At 41.4% G+C, this 21919-nt stretch overlaps 1 protein-coding gene across 1 annotated transcript in view; it reads left to right on the top strand.

Annotated features, from left to right (window-relative positions):
• itfg1 (integrin alpha FG-GAP repeat containing 1) overlaps positions 1-21919 on the top strand; it is a 252552-nt gene that overhangs the window by 193084 nt on the left and 37549 nt on the right. The window contains exon 14 of the mRNA XM_074667248.1: positions 2333-2411. Coding sequence (XP_074523349.1) covers positions 2333-2411 — 79 coding nt within the window. The remainder of the gene's footprint in view (positions 1-2332; positions 2412-21919) is intronic.

Genomic DNA, 21919 nt, shown 5'->3' on the forward strand with positions numbered 1-21919 from the left:
CTTTAGGGCTGAAGCCTGCTTAGGCTGGCACGGTTGACCACTGTGACCGCGTCCTAAGTTTCTAGGACAACACCATGCCAGCTAGTGAAGTTTCATAGTGGGAAGAGAGATCTGAGTTCTTCTCTGCTGACAATAATTGCTGTGATTAATTTTGTAGTGATGGTGGACACAGGGGCCTAACTGTCAGAAAAAGGACAGAAGAGCAGAAGAAAGCTAAACAAGGGAGAATGATAGAACACGAGTTTGAGGCTACAACATGGGTTGAGCTGTTTGTGATAATGTTCATTCCAACCCACAGTCAGCAGTTATTCTGCAGTGGTCTGTTCAAACTTGAGAGTCTATCAATAAAATGAAGAGTGAGGTTATGTCAGCTCTGATTGGTAGATGACTGGCAAGACATAACCAGGATTTACTAACATTACACATTACAGACATGTCTTAGGGCACAGGGCTGTCAGCGCTACATATGGACGGCTACTTAAGTACTCTACGAACTGACAGTTAGCTTGTGGAAACTTTAGATCATGGATACGTTGTAGCACCAGGCTGCTAGTAGCGCTACATAAAGCTGGCTAACAGTACTGATGAATACCTTGGCTTGTCGTGTTGTATCCAGTAAAAAGTTGTCTTGAACAAAGCAAATTTTGTTCCAAAACAAACACAAGTCTGGTTAAAAGTCCCATTTTTACAACAGTGAGAGTGAGACTCCGGGCCAGAAGGTGGCAAGGCAGACCAATGAAAACACATGCTACTCATAGCGTCTTTAATAAATTTATCGGACCACCTGTCATTGAACGAAGAAAACACCCAGGATCATAAACTGACTCTCTGTTCCTAAGAACTGTACCTTCATTTCAACCTTTTGAATAACAGTAATAATTGTACTTTAGCATTTAATGTATTATTCTGATTAAAGAGCTTTAACATCTTGGTGGATTAACCATCACAGAAACATAAAAAGTGTTTTTTTAGTCAACAATATACTCTTCTTTTAGGGCAGTGGGGGCTCACACCTGACACTGGGTGGTGGTCTAATACATTAAACACTGTATGTTTCTTTTTTATGTTTCCAACACGTGAGTTTGGTCTATTGGAATTGAGGCCTAGCAGTTAGCACCCCGTTGTCTGAATATGGTCACTTCTGGCTCTTAAATAATGAAAATGCCAGCTGCTGAAATGCACAAAACAGTGAGTGATATTCCCCTCACCTCACAGTTTGTGCCCACAGCAGGAGATCTGCTTCCTATTATGTCGTTTTATTGGTGTGAGCTCTCAAACTTCAATCCACTTCTCAGTTTGAATGTAGCCACTGGTTTATGGAGCAGTTAGCTCTGAGCACCTTTTATTTCTCTCAGAGAGCTCATGTCTGATGATTGCGTGTAGGCGGACAGAGGAATATGACAGAAACACAGCGGCCACGCATCACTCATCATACAACCTTTCACCAGTGGAAAGCCCTTTGCAAAACACATTAGCTTTGACATCAACAAGAGGCTGCTGGTATTAGAGTTGTTTTGCTTTCTGTCTGTCTGCTCCTCCACCCGCTCCTTGTCTAACTGAAAGGCATGATGAATGCAGTAGACGAGTGGAGCTCGCGGCTGTTTCTACTCCTCCCCTCTCCCATCCATCACCCTCTCTATCTTTTCATTTCACTCTCCCACTCCTCTTCTTCTTAGTCACACCTCTCTTCCTCTGTGTTTCTTTGAGCCTACTAATCTGCAGCTCTGTGCCTTTCTCATCTTCCTCTCTCCCTGTCTCTCCCTGTCTCTCCCTTTTCCCATTTTTGACCTCATTTCTATTCCTCTCTCACCCGGCTGCTGAGTGTCACATCACAAAGGACCGAGTCTCTCCTGCATTGTGTATGTTTGCATGTGTGTGTATGCTGGTGTGTGTGTGCGTGTGTGTCAGGGGCTCGTGATTAGCTGATGTGAAGCGAAGGATGGCTCGACAGATCTCTTCATTAGTTGTCATCCTCTCGTAATGAGGAGATAAGACAGCTCCTGTGCATCCGCCCACGCAGGGGCACAAACACGCAACCGTCACTCTCATTTATACTCAGTCAGGTTCAGGCCAGCGAGGTCAGACGCCTGTCATGTCACCTAGCGGAAAATAAAAGCTAAAAACTGCTGAAGGTCAGGGTGGTGACAGCATGTCTGTCTGTCTGTCTGTCTGTCTGTCTGTCTGTCTGCCTGTCTGCCCTCTGTCTCTTTCCCTCCCTGGCTTGTTTTCTCCCCACTGTCCTCTTTTGCCCTCTCTCACAGACAGCTGATGTGAAAGGAAACGTGTGATGTGTCAAAGTTTGTCACTTTGTTGTATTTGTGTGTTTCTGCAGCCTTTTGGTGTGAACCAGCCAGGTCCCTACGTCATGTACACCACAGTGGACTCCAACGGCTACCTGAAAAACGCTTCAGGCAAGTACTTCTCATTTCTATTTTTCACATCTGCCAATGGAACAAGAAGAAATTACTTGAAACTAGAATAATTTCTTATTACAATTAACTTGTCTCTTGTTTCATTGGCAGATTTTGTTTTACTCGTTACAAGCGATTCAGACCTCATTTCTGTCTTGAAATAACTTGAAACAAGACGTTTGTCTGGACTGGTCAGATGAACGTGGTATATACTATGTCCGAAAAGATATTTTCTTTTGGAAATAAGACAAAAAAAAAAAAAAACCAGCCGATCTCTCTTACATGCACGTTGTGTTTATTGGTAGCATAACTTGCTAATAGTGACAGCTGTCTTTAACCAGGCTGAGCACTGCTAGGTTTGTTTAGAGGGATAAAAACCAGAACTGAGTAAAAGAAGATAGGACTATCGATTTTATTTTTCTTTTTTCGTTACTTTCTCTTCATAAAGGAGAAAATAGCCTCCCAGCCTTAAAGAGAAAAGCTGCAGCTGAAAGGGAAAAGGCAAAAAGAAGGTTCTGCCAAACTCTGCCAGAAGTGAGGGGAGAATAAATCAGCTGTAAGCCCACTCTGTGATGTCTCTGAAGTGTGTGCTTCACTCACATTAACCATTCTGAAATTTAAAGACATTACAGCCCTTATTAGATGCTGAATTACTCACTTTGTAGTTTGTAAAAATGCTCCAACTTATCAGCATGTTCTCTCAGAAACAGTCATTAAAGGATCCAGCTGTATTATTAGGCCTGGAGTCACAGCAGGATCTGTGAAATGCTCTTCTCTTCTGCAAGGCGATCCCAGAAAATGACTGAGAGAGCGTTCAAAACACTGGAGGCTTTTCTTTCTCTGGAGTTTTCTACAGAACAGCCTGACACAACAAACTGTAGCTTCCTCAGTTTTCCTCTGGCTGGAGAGGAAAGTGAGAGGAAAGTCACAGTCACTCACAAGGCTCAGGGCTGTGTCCGGGGTTTAAGATGAGTTTGTTTCTGACTTTAACAAAGCTGAGCTGTTGATGGAACTGTGTTACCACTTTATCTGAGATGGGTTTTGTAAAATTATTCAAAATGAATTTGATGCTAAACTTTGGACAGCTGCCTTTATACAAACTGATCAACAAGCCTGTTGATAAGTTGACTGATATTTGCTTTCACAGCTGCAACACATTGGAATTTGGGATGGGTACTGACTTGGGTACTTATACAGGTACCGACTGAATTCTGTCTGCGGTACCCAGTACCAATTCACTTAAACTCAAATGACACCACATTTAGGTACTTAATGCATCCTTGTGACTATAAGGGAGTGGAAAAGCAAGCGATTGCAAAGTTATATTTTGAAGAATAAATATGTTAAATTGAAAAACTCTGAGATTTTATTATAAAAAATAATAATATTACAACACAAACATGCAAAAAAAACAAAAATTGGTACCGATGAGTATCAATACTGATTTCCAGATGTCTGGCATCAGTACTGTATTGTTTTAAATGTGAAAGGTACCCATCCCTAATTTGAATATACACTGACCTCTTACACCCAGATCAGAAACTCATAACTAAGAATCATAGCATAGGTCACTGTGTAGTATTTTACTGTCCAATGATAGATAGATAGATAGATAGATAGATAGATAGATAGATAGATAGATAGATAGATAGATAGATAGATAGATAGATAGATAGATAGATAGATAGATAGATAGATAGATAGATAGATAGATAGATAGATGGATAGATTGATAGATGGATGGATGGATAGATGGATAAATAGATAGAATGACATGACGAGACACAGAGGACAGCAGAGCTGTGTCGTGTTAGCTGCAGTCAGCCGGGTTGATGTTACACTGTGGGAAGGACACAGAGCTGCATGAGGACAAGATGCACTGACAGCCCTGGGTCAGGGATATATATAGTCTGTGTCTTGTGTGTGTGTGTGTGTGTGTGTGTGTGTGTGTGTGTGTGTGTGTGTGTGTGTGTGTGTGTGTGTGTGTGTGTGTGTGTGTGTGTGTGTGTGTGTGTGTGTGTGTGCGTGTGTGTGTGTGAGAGAGAGAAAGAGAGGGTGTTCCTGTATGCAGAATAATGCCACTTTGTCAGATATCATCGTTTAATTTGTGTCTCAGCTCAGGTAGAGTATGGACCCACCGCTGTCTTTAGAATGAGAGGACAGATTTCAGTCCAGCTTCATTTCTTTAACCCTTATCAGGCAACAACAAACTCCCACTACAACTATTCCTTCCTCACACATACACACACACACTCCAATACTCTGAAATACACTGTTAGATGGGCACAGAGAGGAACAGTGGAGATGGAGAGAGGGGGAGGCAGAGGCTCTTACCTCCTGCGCCCACGCCCACTGCAGAGATGATGGAGAGTGATGGAGAATCCCACTGGATGTGGAGGCTGATGGAAAATCAGGCTGAAGTGAGAAAGCTTTTTATGTTGGAATGGAAGAGGAAAGAGTCCTGATAGTTATTAAATGATGTAGTTCATGTTAGGATTTAGATTACATTCGAGATGTACAACCTTTCTCTCTCCATACCAAACACAAGACCTGGATCCAAGTGTTGACCTGCAATGAATCTCCTCTAACATGAGTGTGATTGGAGTGGCATCATTTCTTCTCCAGCTGCTCCCTGCTAACCCTGTAGGACAGTGATTTGATCACTGCTGCTGTTGCTGGGTCTGCCCCAGTAATTTCACTGCTAACCTAAGAATATCTGAAAATTAGCATTCAATCTTACATTTTATTCATACAATATTTCATTTAAAAATACTAGACTTGGGTTACTCTTTCAAGACTCATTGTACTTGTTACCATGAGATAATAACCTTTTATATTAGAACAAGTGCACCATGGTATAATCAAGGCACACAGGCCATCCGGACCATGCTCTAGCATGCGTCAACCCTAAGGTCCAGTTTGTTTGGCCAGCGTGACCGCACCCTGAGATGAGCATAACACCCCCTTTGAGATGCAAAAACACAAAACGGAAACATTTGAGCTCATAAGTTCACATGCACTGGCAGAATGTACACCACTGGTTAAAGAAAATGGTTATTTTATTATTTATAGGAATCCCATTAACCCAAGTATCACCTAAGTATCGTAGAAGCCAGCTGGATTTTTATATTGTTACAAGAGTGAGGGATTAGCCGGGGAAGCTCATCTGCTCCTCTTCTGGAACCGTTTGAGGTTTTTTCCCCAGCCCATATGGTTGAAGAGTTACAGCAATGACAATAGTTTGCATCGAGTGTTGCTGTGATTGGAACGTTGTTGTACAGTACCATAACACCACAGATATGGCCTTGCAAAGCTTGTCTTTTTGTTCTCCAAGGAGCTGTTTGAATTTTCTTGCCCAAACGGTGGAGAAGTTGTGGTTATTTATAGAGCACTTGTAGAATGAACAGGCTGGTGCTTCCACAGGTTTTATTTAACTGTGACTAAGGCATCACTGAAGAGCACATCATCATCGTCAACATAACAAACCAACATGATGAGCATAGGGGTCAACAGGTTTGAGGTTTTACAGAGCAGCATGAACAAGGAGATGGTCATTATTGTGATTGGAGGTACAGAAAGTCCTTGCTCTTGGACTTCAGCTGTCTGGTGGTCCTGCTTCATGTCTGAAGACAAGACAGGGAAAGGTCTGGTGTAGCACAAAACGCTCAACTGAAGCTTCAAGGAACAGCTGTAAAATCAAGTTTTCACAAAAACCTGTTTGTTCCAGAGTTAATAAAAAATTAATGATCAGTCACATCACCTGTAAAGAAACATCCAGAGAGAATCCAGCCAAAAAATGCTGCTGCTGCAGCCTTTCCCCAGCACACTGATGGAGTTATTTTTGTTCCTAATGAAAAATGCTTATTTTTCAATCATATTCAAGAGGAAAATTCATCCTAGCCACAGCTGCTACTTCTTTTTCTTCTTGTTCTTCTTCTTCTTCTTCTTCTTCTTCTTCTTCTTCTTCTCCTTCTTCTTCTTCTTCTTCTTCTTCTTCTCCTTCTTCTTCTTCTTCTTCTTCTTCTTCTCCTTCTTCTTCGTCTTCTCCTTCTTCTTCTCCTTCTTCTTCTTCTTCTTCTTCTTCTCATTCTTCTTCGTCTTCTCCTTCTTCTTCTTCTTCTTCTTCTTCTTCTTCTTCTTCTTCTTCTTCTTCTTCTTCTACTTTTTCTTTTACTTCTTCTTCTTCATCTTCTTCTTCCTCTTCTTCTTCAGTGATGCAAAGTGCAAGGAGTGGTTGTGATTGATGATTCAGATTAGTCAATGTGCATCTTTAAAAGTAACTGAGTGTTTGGTACAACAGAAAATGACCTTGTACCTTAACATGAGGCCAAAGATGTGGCACAGAAAGAAAGGTGGAGTCAGAGGACAACAATACTTAACCATACATCTGTGTCATGTTTTCACCAGGACCTTTGAAGCAGCCCCTTCATCTTATCTGTCCAATTTCAACAGAGCTTTGAACCCTATAGTTTAATCTAAATCCACTGAGCACTGCACTGTCCAGATGTTTTGACCTCACTTCTGCAAGTAAAGTCTGATTGTCTGACGGTGTGTTTATGCTTCTGGTTTGGTTTGTTCTCTGAAACAAAGTGCGTTAATTGAACTTTTAACATGGCGTTTTGTGGTCTTTTCATCACAGAGGAGTGAGAGGAAGGGAGCATGAGTGGCCAGAGGCTTTGCCAGCAAAACTCCCCAGACCCCTCATTTAACAGCAGCAAAGTGCTGCCAGGGAGCAGGCTGCTTCGGTGTGTGAGTGTGTGTGTGTGTCTGAAAGTGTGTGTCTGTGTAGTGATTTAAAGTGTATTTATTCTGTAGCTTGTAGCTCGGGGGAATGCCAGCGAGGCTGCCAGAGATGAGCAATGATGTGGCGCACACAAACACACGCACTAATACACACCCACGATGTCTGGGCCTCTCCACTGGGGCCCAACGATCTTCACTTACCCTTCACCCTCCTGAAAGGGGGAGAGAGCACGGAGGAAAGGAGAGATTATGATATGCTGAACGACGGGGAAAGGCCTGGAATAGAGTTGCTGCTGGAGAAATGGGAAGAAGGAAGGAGAGAGGTGGGGGTAGAGAGGGCAGAGGAGCTCCTGAATGATGTATGATGAAAACACTGGACACAGAGTGTGAGTAAATGCAGAGAGAAAGATGAATGGTGCAATGGTTCGTGGGGATTAAGGAGTGTAAAGGATGGAGAGAGGAAAAGAAAAGGGTTGTATGAAAACACTGCTATCACATATACACACATGCCTGTTTTTTTATACTCCTTTTTTATTTCACTACCTTATCAAACTTCTCTGTGTTCCTGCATGCTCCTGCATGTGAGTCTCATCTTTACCTGTGCAAAGAAACATTAATTACCCTCCATCAGCGCTGGTTGTCATCCAGAAATTAATCATTTCCTCATGACCACTTACAGAATAATTCATCCACGCTGTCATTGTTTTTAGCTGCATTTTTAACCAGATAAAGGAGGCCCTGACACCGGGGGAAAAGAAACAATCTGAGCAGAAATTAGCTCAGACTGTTGGTTTGCAGTTTGGCTAGCTGTGCCCAAATGAGGAAGCTAGGGATGTCCCGATACAGGTTTTTTGACTTCCAATCCGATCCATTTTTTTTTTTTTTTAGGATATGTTTTGCGATCCAATCCCTTTCTCTGATAAATCCCATACTCCGTTGGGTGATTCTGTTGTAAATGAATCATATTTGTTGTATTAAAGTGAGCCCTGTTGATGCCTCCTCAAGGAACACTCACTTTACGAACATTGAAAGATGCTGTTTTACTTTCATTGCTTTCCAAAGAGAAGTAGTCCCACACAGCGGACATGTTTGCAACGTGGTTTGATTTACAGCAGCCGTAAAGCGTGACAGTGCTGAAAACACAGGAACTTTATTTAAGTCAGCGATGCCATAGGTCTAGATGTCTGCTTGCTATAGCTGAGAGCTGCACCTGTCCCCGTGGCAACTTAAGATAGTTTTTTTATTTGTGTTTGGTCCATTTTTTTCCAGTTTACTTCTCATCTGGAAAGAAAAGTATAAACATTTTAAGCATGGACTGTACAAATGGAGCAAGCAGAGCTAAGAGGGAGACAAACTGATGAAAATATCTGGCCTTTGAAAATCTGGACACATTTATGAGTCCAGCCTGTTGATTGTTTCTTGTAGTTGATTTTGTTACTTTAAGTCATGTGCAGTGAGAGTGGGTGTGTATTTTCTCTCTTTTTGAGCTATTTTTGGGGCTTTTTGCTTTTATCCAGAGAGGTTAGGACAGTGGATAGAGCAGGAAAAAAGGTGAGGTGGGGAGTGATGTGCAGGAAAGTTAACCTTGTAGGAAATGCTCCCAAACTGCTGGGCTGAACTGACGCCCCGAGAATCAGCGCACGTTTCCACCTGCGTGTGCATCCTCATGCCATCTTGTTCAGCAACAGTCATTCTAAACAGCCTGAAGAGGTCAGAGGTCTCATGAGTTTTGCTTTCAAAGACCTAACACCTCATGCAGCAGAAGCAGTTTAACATGAAAACATTCTCCGTGCACAAGGAAAGACTGAGGGACTGAAAACACTGAAGTGTTCATGCCAGGCCTGTAGATGGCGATATAACTGTAGAGACACACCACATGTGATCACTTCTCATTCCTCCACAGATCAGAAGTGTAGCCGACTGCTAAGAACAGAGAACAGAGAGGTGTAGAAGTGGTGCAATAGATGCACAGTTTGTTGAATGACAATAAAAGTTAGCAGATTCAGCAACACAAGCTCAACACAGTAGTCTGCCATTGTGACTGTTGTCCAGTTTGTGCATGGCGATTTAAGTCCTTACAATGAAAGTCTAATGTTCAAAGCGGAGCATGAACTCCGGCTGGCTGTTTACACAGCAACAGTGACAAAGGTTTGGTGGCCCAAATACAACCAACGTTCCTGGTTTTTGGTCATCTTTGGGCTCAAGAAACAGTTTTCCTGAAGATGTTTGTAAGAAAATGACACCAACCCAAACACAGATGATTTAATCTGCATCGTAAAGCCTGGTTAAAACGCCTCCATCAGGCCAGTGGCATAGCCTACTACTTTGTGTTTCCCTTTTTCTGACGCAGAAGCCCACAAACGTAGTCTGAAGTGCACCTCAATCAAATTGTCACTTCACACAGACTAAAAGCCCTGTGATTGGTCTGCTGGTTGACATCGTCTTTCTGTATTCACAGGTTATGAATTTGCTGCACATCGGCTGTTATCATCATCTCGGAAAATGTAAAAACAGGCGATCTGAGGATGTTACAGACAATGCTGTCCTCATGCATTTCAGTGTTTTGCAGAGAAACCTCATAGCTGTACTCATAACAAATGGGGTCAACACAGAAGTATAAACCAGGCTGCATCTTTGGTGGCATCTCAGCTCACCTGGTTAAACCCTTAAAACATGAACAAGTTGAGCATTGAAAAAGAAGTGCTTCTTCACGTTATGTCTTCATCAGAGAGCACAGGAAATGATGAAACTGCGTCCTCCTGTTTTTAACCTGCTGTTAAAATCACTGGCTCAGTTCATGTTGCAGAGGAGGGATCTCTGTGGCTGACTGAGCGTCCTTTAAAACACAGATACCAAGAGTTCATTTTGTGACTCAGTTCATTGTTATTTTACAGCCTGTGATGGTGACGTTCGTGCAAAGCTCTGTGTCCAATGAACCAGCTGAAAGACAAAAGATCAGTTATTCAACTGACAAGATGCTCGTCGCCTCGGGGTCTTCTCCGCTGTGACTGAATAATTGACTTTTAGAGATCAGCCTTCCTGTAGAAATAACGCACACTGCAGTGCTTTCACATTCAGGAATACGACAGTGATAATGTCATCGTCTTATCCTGTGAGAAAAGGCCAACAGCAACCCTGACAGGGTCTCTCTCTTTTCCCTGTCTGTGTTAAGTATTCATGCATCATCTGAGCTGTGTGTGTGTGTGTGTGTGTGTGTGTGTGTGTGTGTGTGTGTGTGTGTGTGTGTGTGTGTGTGTGTGTGTGTGTGTGTGTGTGTGTGTGTGTGTGTGTGTGTGTGTGTGTGTGTGTGTGTGTAGGTCTTCTTCTGTAAAGGTACATGTTTATTTCTCAGTCAATGTGTAAAATCTTTACTCAGGCTCTGTGTGAGTATGCTGGTGCAAATCCTGACATTTTTCTCTTCATGACCTTGTGTGTGTGTGTTTTTGCAGTAGACAGTGGTGTGTGTGTGTACCATGCCCCTTACTAAGCATGTTGGATGGATGAGCACGGGCTGTGATCCCGACAACACCACACCTCATTATCAAGTGACTCCTGCTGAGTGGGGGAGAGGAGGGAGAGGAGGGAGAGGAGGGAGAGGGGAGGGGGAGGCGCTGGTGGAGATGAATAGTTGGAGTAATTAATTAACGGGCTTTTTATTTCTCCCCCTCTCACAGCGGACAGTCTCAGAGACGCTGAGATGAACTAAGACAGCTCTGTGTTTCTTCCTCTGGCTTCAGAATAACTCAGAAAATGAAACAAATAATAACGTCCATTTATCCGTGGACACCTGGGGGACGCGGCTCTTTCAGCGCCAATATTCATATTATTTGTCAGATACTTTAAAAAATACAATTCAGTTTCACAAATTAAGAAACAACTGACTTCAGTTTGATCCAGCACATTGATAGAAGAGCTTGTTTTCACTCTTAATATGACTCACGAGTTAGGGAAGAAAATTGGCAAAGTTCAAGGAAATCTGCACAGGAGGAGAGAAAATGAACTAAAAGTGATCTCTTTGTCTCTTATAAAGTCACAATGAAGCACATCACGATATCATTTCTGCCTTTCTCAAACAAAAATGCCCATCCTGCATTTAAACTGCCGTTTGCTCATGAGCTAAGGGCTGAAAGTCAATTATTTTCAAGAGATACTTCTACAGCTTATGTTTTACATATTTACATATTTACATATTTACATTTGGGGAGGTTATTCAGCCTTCACCTTTAATTTGGCCCTTTGTTTGTTGCTTGAAGACTCTCTGATGCATTTTGTATTTTTTGACTTGCTTGGGGGGGTTGCAGCACCAAGGCAGACCACTCTCTGGGTTTAGTTGTGGCACTCAGGTGCTGACTCTGCTGTCTCAGGCGCTGGTGTCAGATCACTGGTGAAAGCAACTTTATTTCCTGTAAGCATCCACTGGCTCTAAAACACAGAAAATCTCGTTAGACCCCAGATTGTTGTAGCCATAGTGAGGATTTTTTTTTTTTTTTTTGTAATATTAAATTGATATTTCTGGAGAACTTCTTTCAGAGAAGAGTGAGCAGTTCCAATATGAAAACTGTCACATTTGGGCCAAATTGTGATTCCTTAAGATCCAAATGATTGTTGATTCCTGAGATAACATCCCTATTATGTGAAACCTTCAGTTGTCATTAACAATGCATCACTCCATCTTTTTAAGTCCCAATACCAAAACCAATACTTGGGCATTGATTAAATGATACAAACACTAATTCATTCTGGTTACCTATATAAATTTAACATTTTCTATTTTTTATATAAGATTGAAAATAAGAATGGTGTTTTAACTGCACACTTTTCTGACTTTGTAAACCAAATGAAACAAAAAAGATGTTCAACCAGACTTTACAGTTACATTTTGTTTTGTTTTCTTTTGTATTTCAAATGTATTATTTTCAGAATCAGAATCATCAATCAAGTAAATTTGCACAAACAAGGAATTTGATTTGGTTTGTTGGTGCTAACACTTAACAAGAAAATAACGAAAATGCATATAGAATATCGAAAAAGTTAAGATGTACAAATGTGCAAAAAATATATAGAGAAAATAGCAATTAAAAATGTTAAACTAAAATTATATATATATATATATATATATATATATATATATATATTTATATATATATATATATATATATATATATATTTATATATATATATATATATATATATATATATATATATATATATATATATATATATATATATATATATATATATATATATAGAGAGAGAGAGAGAGAGAGAGAGAGAGAGAGAGAGAGAGATAGAGAGAGAGAGATATGGGAATATTTACAAAAAAACAAAATGATTATAATGAGAAATGGAGAATACAAGGTGCTATTCTTCTTCTCTTTTATTCTGTTGTTATTATTTTATCCTCCCATACACCAAAGAAGGCTCAGCCCTCCCAGACTTACAAGACACTGAAAAACAAAAAAAAATTAGGAGCAATCAAGCAAAGATGAGAGCATCTCATCATGGTACCTTTTAAACGGAAACACATCAAATTTAGCACAGAGTTGCTTATTAACCAATCAACCTTACATTCCCTTTTAAACAGTAACTAAAGTCAAACATAAAGTGTCCTCTTACCCTGCTGAAAAGCATTCAGCACAAATTTTGCAAGTTGAAACACTCTGTGTGCTAACAAATATTGGAGTCTTCATCAGTCTGCAAGCATTTTACAGAAAAGTCAAATTGTGATAGAGGACAAAAGAATAAAAAGAATATTTTGTTTTCAACTTCACCCATCATTATTATTATATAAACATAAATGTGTAAATGTGTGGTGACGACATCTCCAACTTTAAAAGCAATTACAGTTGAACTGTGAACCTCAGCAGTGGATACATGAGGGATAAACCTGCACATATTGCAGAGTTGCTGGTGAAACAAGTGTGAGTTATTCTCCAAACTGCTGAGCGGCTGTAGCAGTTGTTCATCAGTATCAGACTCATACCTGATAACAGGATGAAAACAGTCTATCCCTGTTGTAACACCTGTGTTTTGTGGAACAGGGAGGATTGTTCTGCTCAACCAGGCCCAGAGCTCTTTAAAGGGCTTTTCCAACCAGAGATCAGCCTCTGGAGAAACAGTAAATGATAAATCTGGTGGTGACAGAGGCAGACCACAACTGCCAGTGTCTGGCAAAGAAATACAGAAAATTTAAAACCACTTTGGACACAACTCTTACCCCCAGAAACACTTTGAAGCAGCTCATAACTTAGGCATAGTCTTTGTGATGTCACAGGTCGTGTCAAGTTAGAGGTTCATCCACCATTTGTCTTTAAGCTTCTCATAATACGTCAATGCTGTGATCACTGGTTACACACCTGACCCCAGCCCTTTGCTGCATTCAACCACCCACCCACCCACCCACGTACACCCTTCCTCTCCACATATTTCTCCTCTCTGCATGGCTTTTGTATCGAACAGAAAAAATGGCTTGAGAAATTACTTTTTGGGGGATTTAATTGGTAATTGGTCAACATTGGCAAAACTTTCTGTTTTGTTACAGTAAAATGAGATGAAAATATCTTTACTTTTGCCAACAGTAATGGCTGTTCGTGCCCCAAGCTGCCGTCTGAAGTGGAAGATAAAATGTTGTTTTGTAGGCATGAAGACAAAATGCTTACAACTCTGGGGTAGTTAGCCGTGTCCAGACAGGATGAGTGTGTCCACAGTGCCAAAGATGATTATTCACAGAGATGTTTGAGGAAGTAAGAAGGAGGGAGGACAGACAGAGACAGGAAGAGAGAAGAATGAGTGCTCATAGGGAGGAGAATCATAACGGGCCCCGATCAATGCGGAGCTCTCTGCAGACTGTCCAATTAGCCTAATGAGTTCAGGGGATTAGCAATGACTCGTGTGTCTCTCTCGCAGGCTCACACTCACACACGCACTCACTTTATGTGCACACCCTTTGAAAACTCACCAGAAACATATTTATTGACCTTTTAGGCATTCAGAACAACTTGAAACACAACAATCGTTTGTGCTGAGGAGACCTCCGCCTTCAATCGAAGCTGCTCATGTTTCCTTCAGGTGTATCACGCTGCGGTTTCAGGCTGTCTCTGCTGTAAAAGGCCAACCCATTGTGCTGGACGTCATACTGATCTATGGCTCTAATACCTTCCATCAGGTCAGCAGTGACTGTTACCCTGTAGTCAAACCATTACACTGCACAGTGTATGTGTGAACACTCAGGGAGCATTCACAATATGGGGAGCTGGAGAGTAGGTGGAAGAGAAAAATGAAAAAGGTCTGAAGGGGAGAAAATGAGAGGGTGCAGAGGACAGAGCTGAAAGCAGAGAGTAGAAATATTGAAAGAATAGCAGTGAAATGAGGGTGGGGCAGAGGTGAAACGATGGCGGATAGAAGGAGAGCAGAGATGAGAACTGAGCAGGGAAGAAAAAGAGCAGAACAACAACAACAGGAGAGATTACAGCCCATGCAGACATGGAGAATAAGTATTGATCAGGCGTTGGATGCTCTTCCTCTCCCTCACCTCCCACCTCTGTCCATTTCACCTCATATTTATATCCTTGACATCTCATCCCCTCACTTTAATCTGCCTCTACTCTCTTCTCCTCACTCTGCAACCTCTCTGATCTCACTGAAGTATCACGTCTCAGATCAGAATAAAAAGTTTGGATTTATTGTTTTTGAGTTTAAACAGAGTCAAAGATCATCTGGGCCCGATAGAAAGGGTAGATACTCCAGCCTGAAACCTGCACTGTCTGTAGAGTCAGTTGATGGGTAAGCTCAGGGGGTTGAACATATTGAAGGCAGTGGTTCATATTAAAACTTCTGACCCTGTGGAGGCTATGCAAACTTTATACTACAGTCTTTCACACTGATATACTAATTCAGTGTTTAAATATAACAAAGATACAGTGGGGAAAATGACACGTTAACTTTTTTCTCATTATATTTATTTCCAAAGCTGGAATTCAAACAAAATTTTTACCAGACATTGATATTAACTCAAATAATCCACACGTGAAAAGAAATCATGATATTCAATAATGATTATGTGGAATTAAGTATGATAACACAGGGAAAAAAGTATTGAACACACCATGGAAAGGCTGTATACTTTGGCAAGGAAATGCTCCATACCACCTGAAATCTGTCAGTAATTATTACTTAAACTCCCAATTAGTGCAAACCAACATCAGCTGGGCTAGAGCAAATTGATGGTCCTATAAAAAAGGTCATTTTTTCACCAAGCAGTTAAATAGGACACACCTCATGATGGGTAAAGGCAAAGAGCTCTCTGAAGACATTCGCAACCTGGTTGTTGCTCAGCATCAGAATAGAACTGGTTACAGACTTATATCAAAGCACCTGAATATTCCAGTCAGCACCGTCAGGGCCATTATTCCCAAGTGGAAGAAGCACCACCTTACCATCAACAGGCCACGCACAGGAGCTCCTTGAAGATTTCTGACCAGGGAGTCAGAAAGATAGTCAGAGGAGTACTCAACGAGCCAAGGACCACCCTGAAAGTGCTCCAGAAAGACTTGGAGGCAGCAGGTACATTTGTTACAGAGAAAACAGTAGGAAATGCACTCCACCACCATGGCCTCTATGGACGCTCGGCCCGCAAGACTCCATTCCTCATGAAAAGGCATGTTGAAGCTAGTTTAAAGTTTTCTAAACAGCATCTTGACAAGCCTGTAGAATACTGGGAGAATGTTGTCTGGTCAGATGAGACCAAAATTGAACTTTTCGGCTGTCATACTATAAACCATGTTTGGACAATCTGTACAAAGGAATGGGCCAAAATCACACCTGAGCAGTGTGAGCGATTAGTTAAAACATACAAGAAGCGTCTGGAAGCTGTCATTGCAAACAAAGGCTTCTCCACTAAGTATTAGATGAGTCTCAGTTAGCGTGTTCAACACTTTTTTCCTGTGTTATTGTATTTAATTCCACATAATCATTATTTATGGACCTGAACATTGTGATTTCTTTTCCTGTGTTTATTATTTGAGGTAATACCAATGTCTGGTAGACATTTTGTTTGAATTGCTTTGTAAATAGATGGAATGAGAAAAAAGTTCACGCATTCAATACTTATTTTACCTGCCATATATCTCTATATTAGTGGGTTTTTTTAGCGCTGTTTCAAGGGAGTGTTACTGTGCACAATAACAATGTTTGGCTTCACAACACTGATGGTGTTGCTGTGGAAAAAATCCTCAGTCTTTCTGTCCCATGGCAACAGATATGTAACAACAAAGCAGACACCACAAAACAACAGAACAATCTAACATGACCAGCTTTTGTCCACAAGATCAAGTAATCAAAGGTAGATAAGTAGTGCTGTTGGTGTCACCAGACCTGGAGTCTGAGTCAGATCCCTGACACTCATTGTTGGAGCCCCATTCCTTTTACCTGAACTGTCTCTGAACAAAACAGCATGAGACCAACACCTGCAAATTTACTTTCTTTCTTAACTTATAAAAGCCTTACACCTTTAACCCTCCATCCATCCTTCCATTTTCTTTGCCACTGTTCCTGGTCTGGGTCGTGAGGGGCCGGGGCCTATCCCAGCTGTCATTTGAGGAGAGGCAGGATACCCGAGACACATCCCCGCCTGTTACAGGGCTCATTCATAGAGAGAGACAACCATTCAGGCACACACTAACACCTATGAGTGATTTAGAGTGACTAATCAAACAGACACACATGTTTTTGGACTGTGGGGGGAAGTAGGGGTGCCTGGGGAGGGCCTGCACATGCACAAGGGGAACATGCAATCTTCTACATGTGACCTCGCTCTAGGTTAGACCCAAACTACAACTGAGGAAATTACCAAGTTAAGATTTAACCCCCATAGGACTAGTTTCACTGAGACACAGCAGAGCGGCAGCAAGTAAAGAGACCAGAGTCAGGAGTGATATTCAAAAATATATATATTTATTTTGAATAAACCGTAGTTCTAGTTTAGTTCAGGATAAAATGCGTAATTTATTTAAACAGTTTTAAAATGTTTGCAGCAGCAACAATAAATCACCTGATAGAGAAAAAAAATAAAACAAAGTTAATTGAAGAATTAAAGAATACTGAAAGGGGAGATTGCAGACCAAAGGCTTGTAAGTGGTTGTGACTGGGAAAGGGGGTGCAGACTACTTACCATACACGCTGGTGCCCACACCCGGTGACCTCTCTCACACACACACACTGCAAACCAAAGGAAATGTGCCCAATGAAAACAGAAAATTAAAGTGCAATTACCACTCACACAATAAGGGGGAAGTGAGGTGCAGATGCAGCCTATACCCACCAACAGCGCCACGCGCTCCTGATGACGTCACCGTTCGGCCTGCAACACTCCCGAAATCATGTAAGGGAAACAGAAAGAACAAATTAATCTAGGTCACAGCAACAGATTTCAATAACCTGACCAATAACAACAAAAACTACTTTAAAGACTGGATGTGAATAAATCAGGCGCTATCAGAAGCTACTCTGAATGGAAACCTAACCGAACTAAACTAAACTAAACAAAAACCAAGTAAAAGAAAGCAGCAGTGGTGAGCGATCTATAAAAGAAATAAACCTGTTATCATACAGGCCACGTGCATCACAATCTAGCCTCTACTGATGGACAAAAGTCATTTACCTCGCAGTGAAGCCTAAAATGTTTGATCGGCTCCAGAACCTCAAGCAAAGCAAAAGCTACACATAAACTCACCTTTCACAGATGATCGATAACGTGTTCTGTTTCTTTTCTTCCTGAGTTGTAACTGAGGGCTCCTGTAGGTTCGGACATGTCTCAGATTGTCTCTGAAAAGTCGTATTTATAAATTCTTTTATTCCAGGATGAAACTAGAATGCAGGGTCAGCAAGTGTGCAGCTCATTATGCGCTAAATGTTTTCTGATAAAACTCACAAAACAAGAAAATAACAATTCTTTTTTCGAATGCTAATTACAAGTTTCTTAACATTCGGAACATTTGTTTTTTTTTCTTTCTCTGACTTGTTTGTTTTCCCATTTAATTCTCCTGACCTTATTTTGCTTTCTGATCAGAATTGATGCTGCTGTTTTATCTCTGAAGCAGAAATCAGGAGTGAAGTGTCTTTGTTTTGACCGAGGAGTAACGTTTGAGAAAGATTAATTACAATATGTGAGCTCCTCTTAATACAGATCTAGTGAGGGCTGAGGATGAGAGCAGACTTAAATGCGCACACACAAACACACACACACACACACACACACACACACATACACATACACATACACATTTCTTGTGTCATTTAGAGTGGTCAGTGTGCAGCAGGCCTCAGTGCTGTAGTGTTTGAGAGGTGGTGTATGAGGCTGGATGGAGATCAGGACAGATAAACCTTGTGTGGAGCCCTGCAGGCACTCCAGGGTCCTCCAGAGTATCACCTCGCAAACACACACACACACACACACATTCACACATATATACAGACACACACACACACAATGTTCTTCACAAATCAATGTCAGATCTTGATACTATTGTATAGACACTGTGGGGGACTCTCCAGGCGAGGCTGTGTGTGTGTGTGTGTGTGTGTGTGTGTGTGTGTGTGTGTGTGTGTGTGTGTGTGTGTGTGTGTGTGTGTGTGTGTGTGTGTGTGTGTGTGTAAAGTTCCTCCCTCTCTGCAATTTGCTCCTTTTATTGTCATCAGGGAGCAAATGGTTTCTATAGCGACTGGCACTGTGAAGTCTTTGAAAACATTTTTCCTCCAGTTTTGAAGCCTAGGTGTGTGTTCATGTGTGTTTGTGTTTATGGTTGTGGTGCAGGTTGATAATATCACTGACTATATTCTGTCTCTTGATGAACTGCTGAGGTGGTGTGATGGTGTCGGCGTTTACAGAGTGATTGGAGTCACTTTTGGCTGTGGCTTAGTTTCCATTTTGATTTGTTTTTGTGCCCTTGATTGAACTACACTCACTTTCACACTGATATTCTTCTCCCCATGTTGTAAAACCTCCAGACGGGATGGGGTTTTTTTATGAGGATATGTTTTTACAAGCAGATGGACCCTCTCTCCCACACAAACACACACACACACAACATGCTGTAACTCCCCCAGAGACATCCTCGTCCTCTCCTTCTGCCTTTCTCTCTCCAGTGTTTCTCATTTCCTTCTCATGCCCATGAGGAAGAAAAGTTTGCCAGCTTTAATATCAGGAGGGGAGTGAACATCCTTTAATCCTGCTCGCTGTCCTCACTATCGGACTTTCTGCTGAGAGAACAATGAGGGATGATAATGTCAGGACGTAATGCCGACCGAGACTCTTGCACTCCAAACGACTGCAGGTGAAATGGAAGTTACATTGCCTTAATCCAGATTCCTCACAGCTCCAGCTCAGGGCGTTAGCTCGGGCACTCGGTGAGGCTGCATGAATATGAGATCAAAGAAGAGGAGTCATAGCATTCAAGGGCATTAGTAGTGTACAGAGCAGTGTGAGGAAGAGGAGTGTGCCCAGACTAGAAACTGAGGATTTTTCTTCTTAAAATCTAAAATTCTGATTAGGTTTTCAACTTAATAGGTTTCAACTTTGACTAGGGACGATAGTCAAATCAATTAATTGTTCAATAAATGAAATGAAGTTAATAATTTTGCTGGCTTCAATATATTGCCATGTGCGTGCGTTTTTGTTTTTGTAGTTTGGGATGAAGCTGTTGAGGCTGATGAAGCCTCATGGATGAGAGGAGAAATGTCTTCACAAACTCTGATGAACAATTAGGGATGGGTACCTTTCACACTTGAAACAATACAGTACTGTTGAGTACCAGTACCTGGCTGGTACCAACTTATGGTACTTTTTCATGCTTATGTGGTAAAAAATATCAGTTTGTTTAAAAATAAAATATATATTTTTTTACAATTCAACAAATATATTCCTTAATCTATATCCTTGCAATGCTGTGTTCATTTCTAGCATGGAAAATCGCCTACTCTTCCACTCCCTCACAGTCACAAGGATGCATTTAGGTACCAAAACACGGTACCTTTTGATTTCTACGTGAATCGGTACACGGTACTTTTGACAGAATTCGGTCTGTACCCATCCCTATAGACAGTCCAGTTGCCTCGGTTTGGAGCATTTAAATTAACTGAGCTAGATGAGTAAAAAATTTGCATGGACATAAAAAAAGTGTAGCTTGATACATCACAAAAATAAAATTCTGCATTTTAACTCAGTTTTTTATTCAAGTTTTTGACTGAGAGACCATTTTATTTTATTGTTTTTTTGTTTTTGTTTTTTTGATATTTGAAAGATATTGATATTTCAATTACATTAGTAAAAAATACCCATGAAACATAAAAGTTTGTTGCACTTGAAAGGGTATATACTTTCATATTAGCGGTTAATTTGGTCTCAAAATAATATTGTCAATAAAATTATTCATCCTCAATTATTGTGAGACAATATATCATCCAGCAAAATTTGTTATCGGCCCAGGCCTAACTTTGACATGTTCAGCTTGACATTCTGATGCATGCTTGACCAAGAAGAAGGCTCTGAGATTAGTTCAAAATGTGTGAAATATATCACAAAAAAGATATTTTTTCCTAATTCTGTTTTTTAATATTCCTTTTGGTTCGTCTGAGCATGAATTAAGATGAAATCTTTGGACATCTGAATACACGTTTTTGTGTGTCCCCTTTTTCACTAAAAAATAATAATTTGATCCATATTTAGCGCACAGAAGTGAGTATGTGAGTGTGTTTACGACTTCAAAAGTACACACAAACTTACAGACGTAAACACACACGAGCACACAGGCATGGACACCCAGGCGGGCTGCTAGAGCTGCTTTGAATTCACTTTGTCTTCTAAGAGCTGGTTTGGAGGCTGTCAGTCATGTGCACTGAGTTTCTCTGCCAAGTCTTCCAGTAGCTCTGCATAGAGAGATAGGACAAACAGAGGCTGAACACACACACACGCGCGCACTGACGCACACAGATAGACACACACAACAGACACTTCGATACATTGCTCTGCATAATAGCTTTTGCCAGCCTCCCCATGTTGGGATCTGGCCTGGCTCCAGATATGGCCACATTTCCTTGGCAGCCCACACACACACACACACACACACACACACACACACACACACACACACACACACACACACACACACGCACAGCACTCAGCAGACATGGGCCAGGATCCCTGCCTGCAACGTAACCCTGCTTGATCCTCCATCAGACACACACACACACTCTCAGACCCACTCCACCCCACTGGGCAGTGGAGTGCAAGCCATCCACCTCCCGCGTACTGACAGAGAGCAGCAGTCCGTCAAAACTTGAAACCAAGGCCAGCTTAAAGATCCAGTCCACTCAAAAGCAGCCTGGTGGACAGGGTTCAGTGGACTCATTTAATGCTGCTTTTCTGACTGAATCCACCTCAAAGTAAAGCTCTGGAGGACGATCAGTGTCCCGTCTGTGCGCTAATTCTTCACTTGATATCAGCATCAAGAGCTGGCTCTACCTTAAAGGTCACTTGGTAGATACCAGTTAAAGATGAAGATAAAAAACTCACAGGGAATGCTTGTCTGGGCCAGGAGGTCCTATATGGTCTGGATCAGACAGTCTGGCTTGAGGATGGACATCACTATGTTCGTTAGGAGCTGTTCTTTGATTGGCCCCCTTGTGTCTGGAAAACATTTTATTGTACTGACAGTCCCACAGGTTCAGATTTTCAGCATCAAATCCCATCCCAGCTCAGGATTTCTTTTTTA

This window comes from Halichoeres trimaculatus, unplaced genomic scaffold, assembly GCF_033239565.1.
Source record: "Halichoeres trimaculatus isolate MK-OKI-2021-1 unplaced genomic scaffold, fHalTri1.1 fHalTri1_scaffold_3, whole genome shotgun sequence".
NCBI classification, from domain to species: Eukaryota; Metazoa; Chordata; class Actinopteri; order Labriformes; family Labridae; genus Halichoeres; species Halichoeres trimaculatus.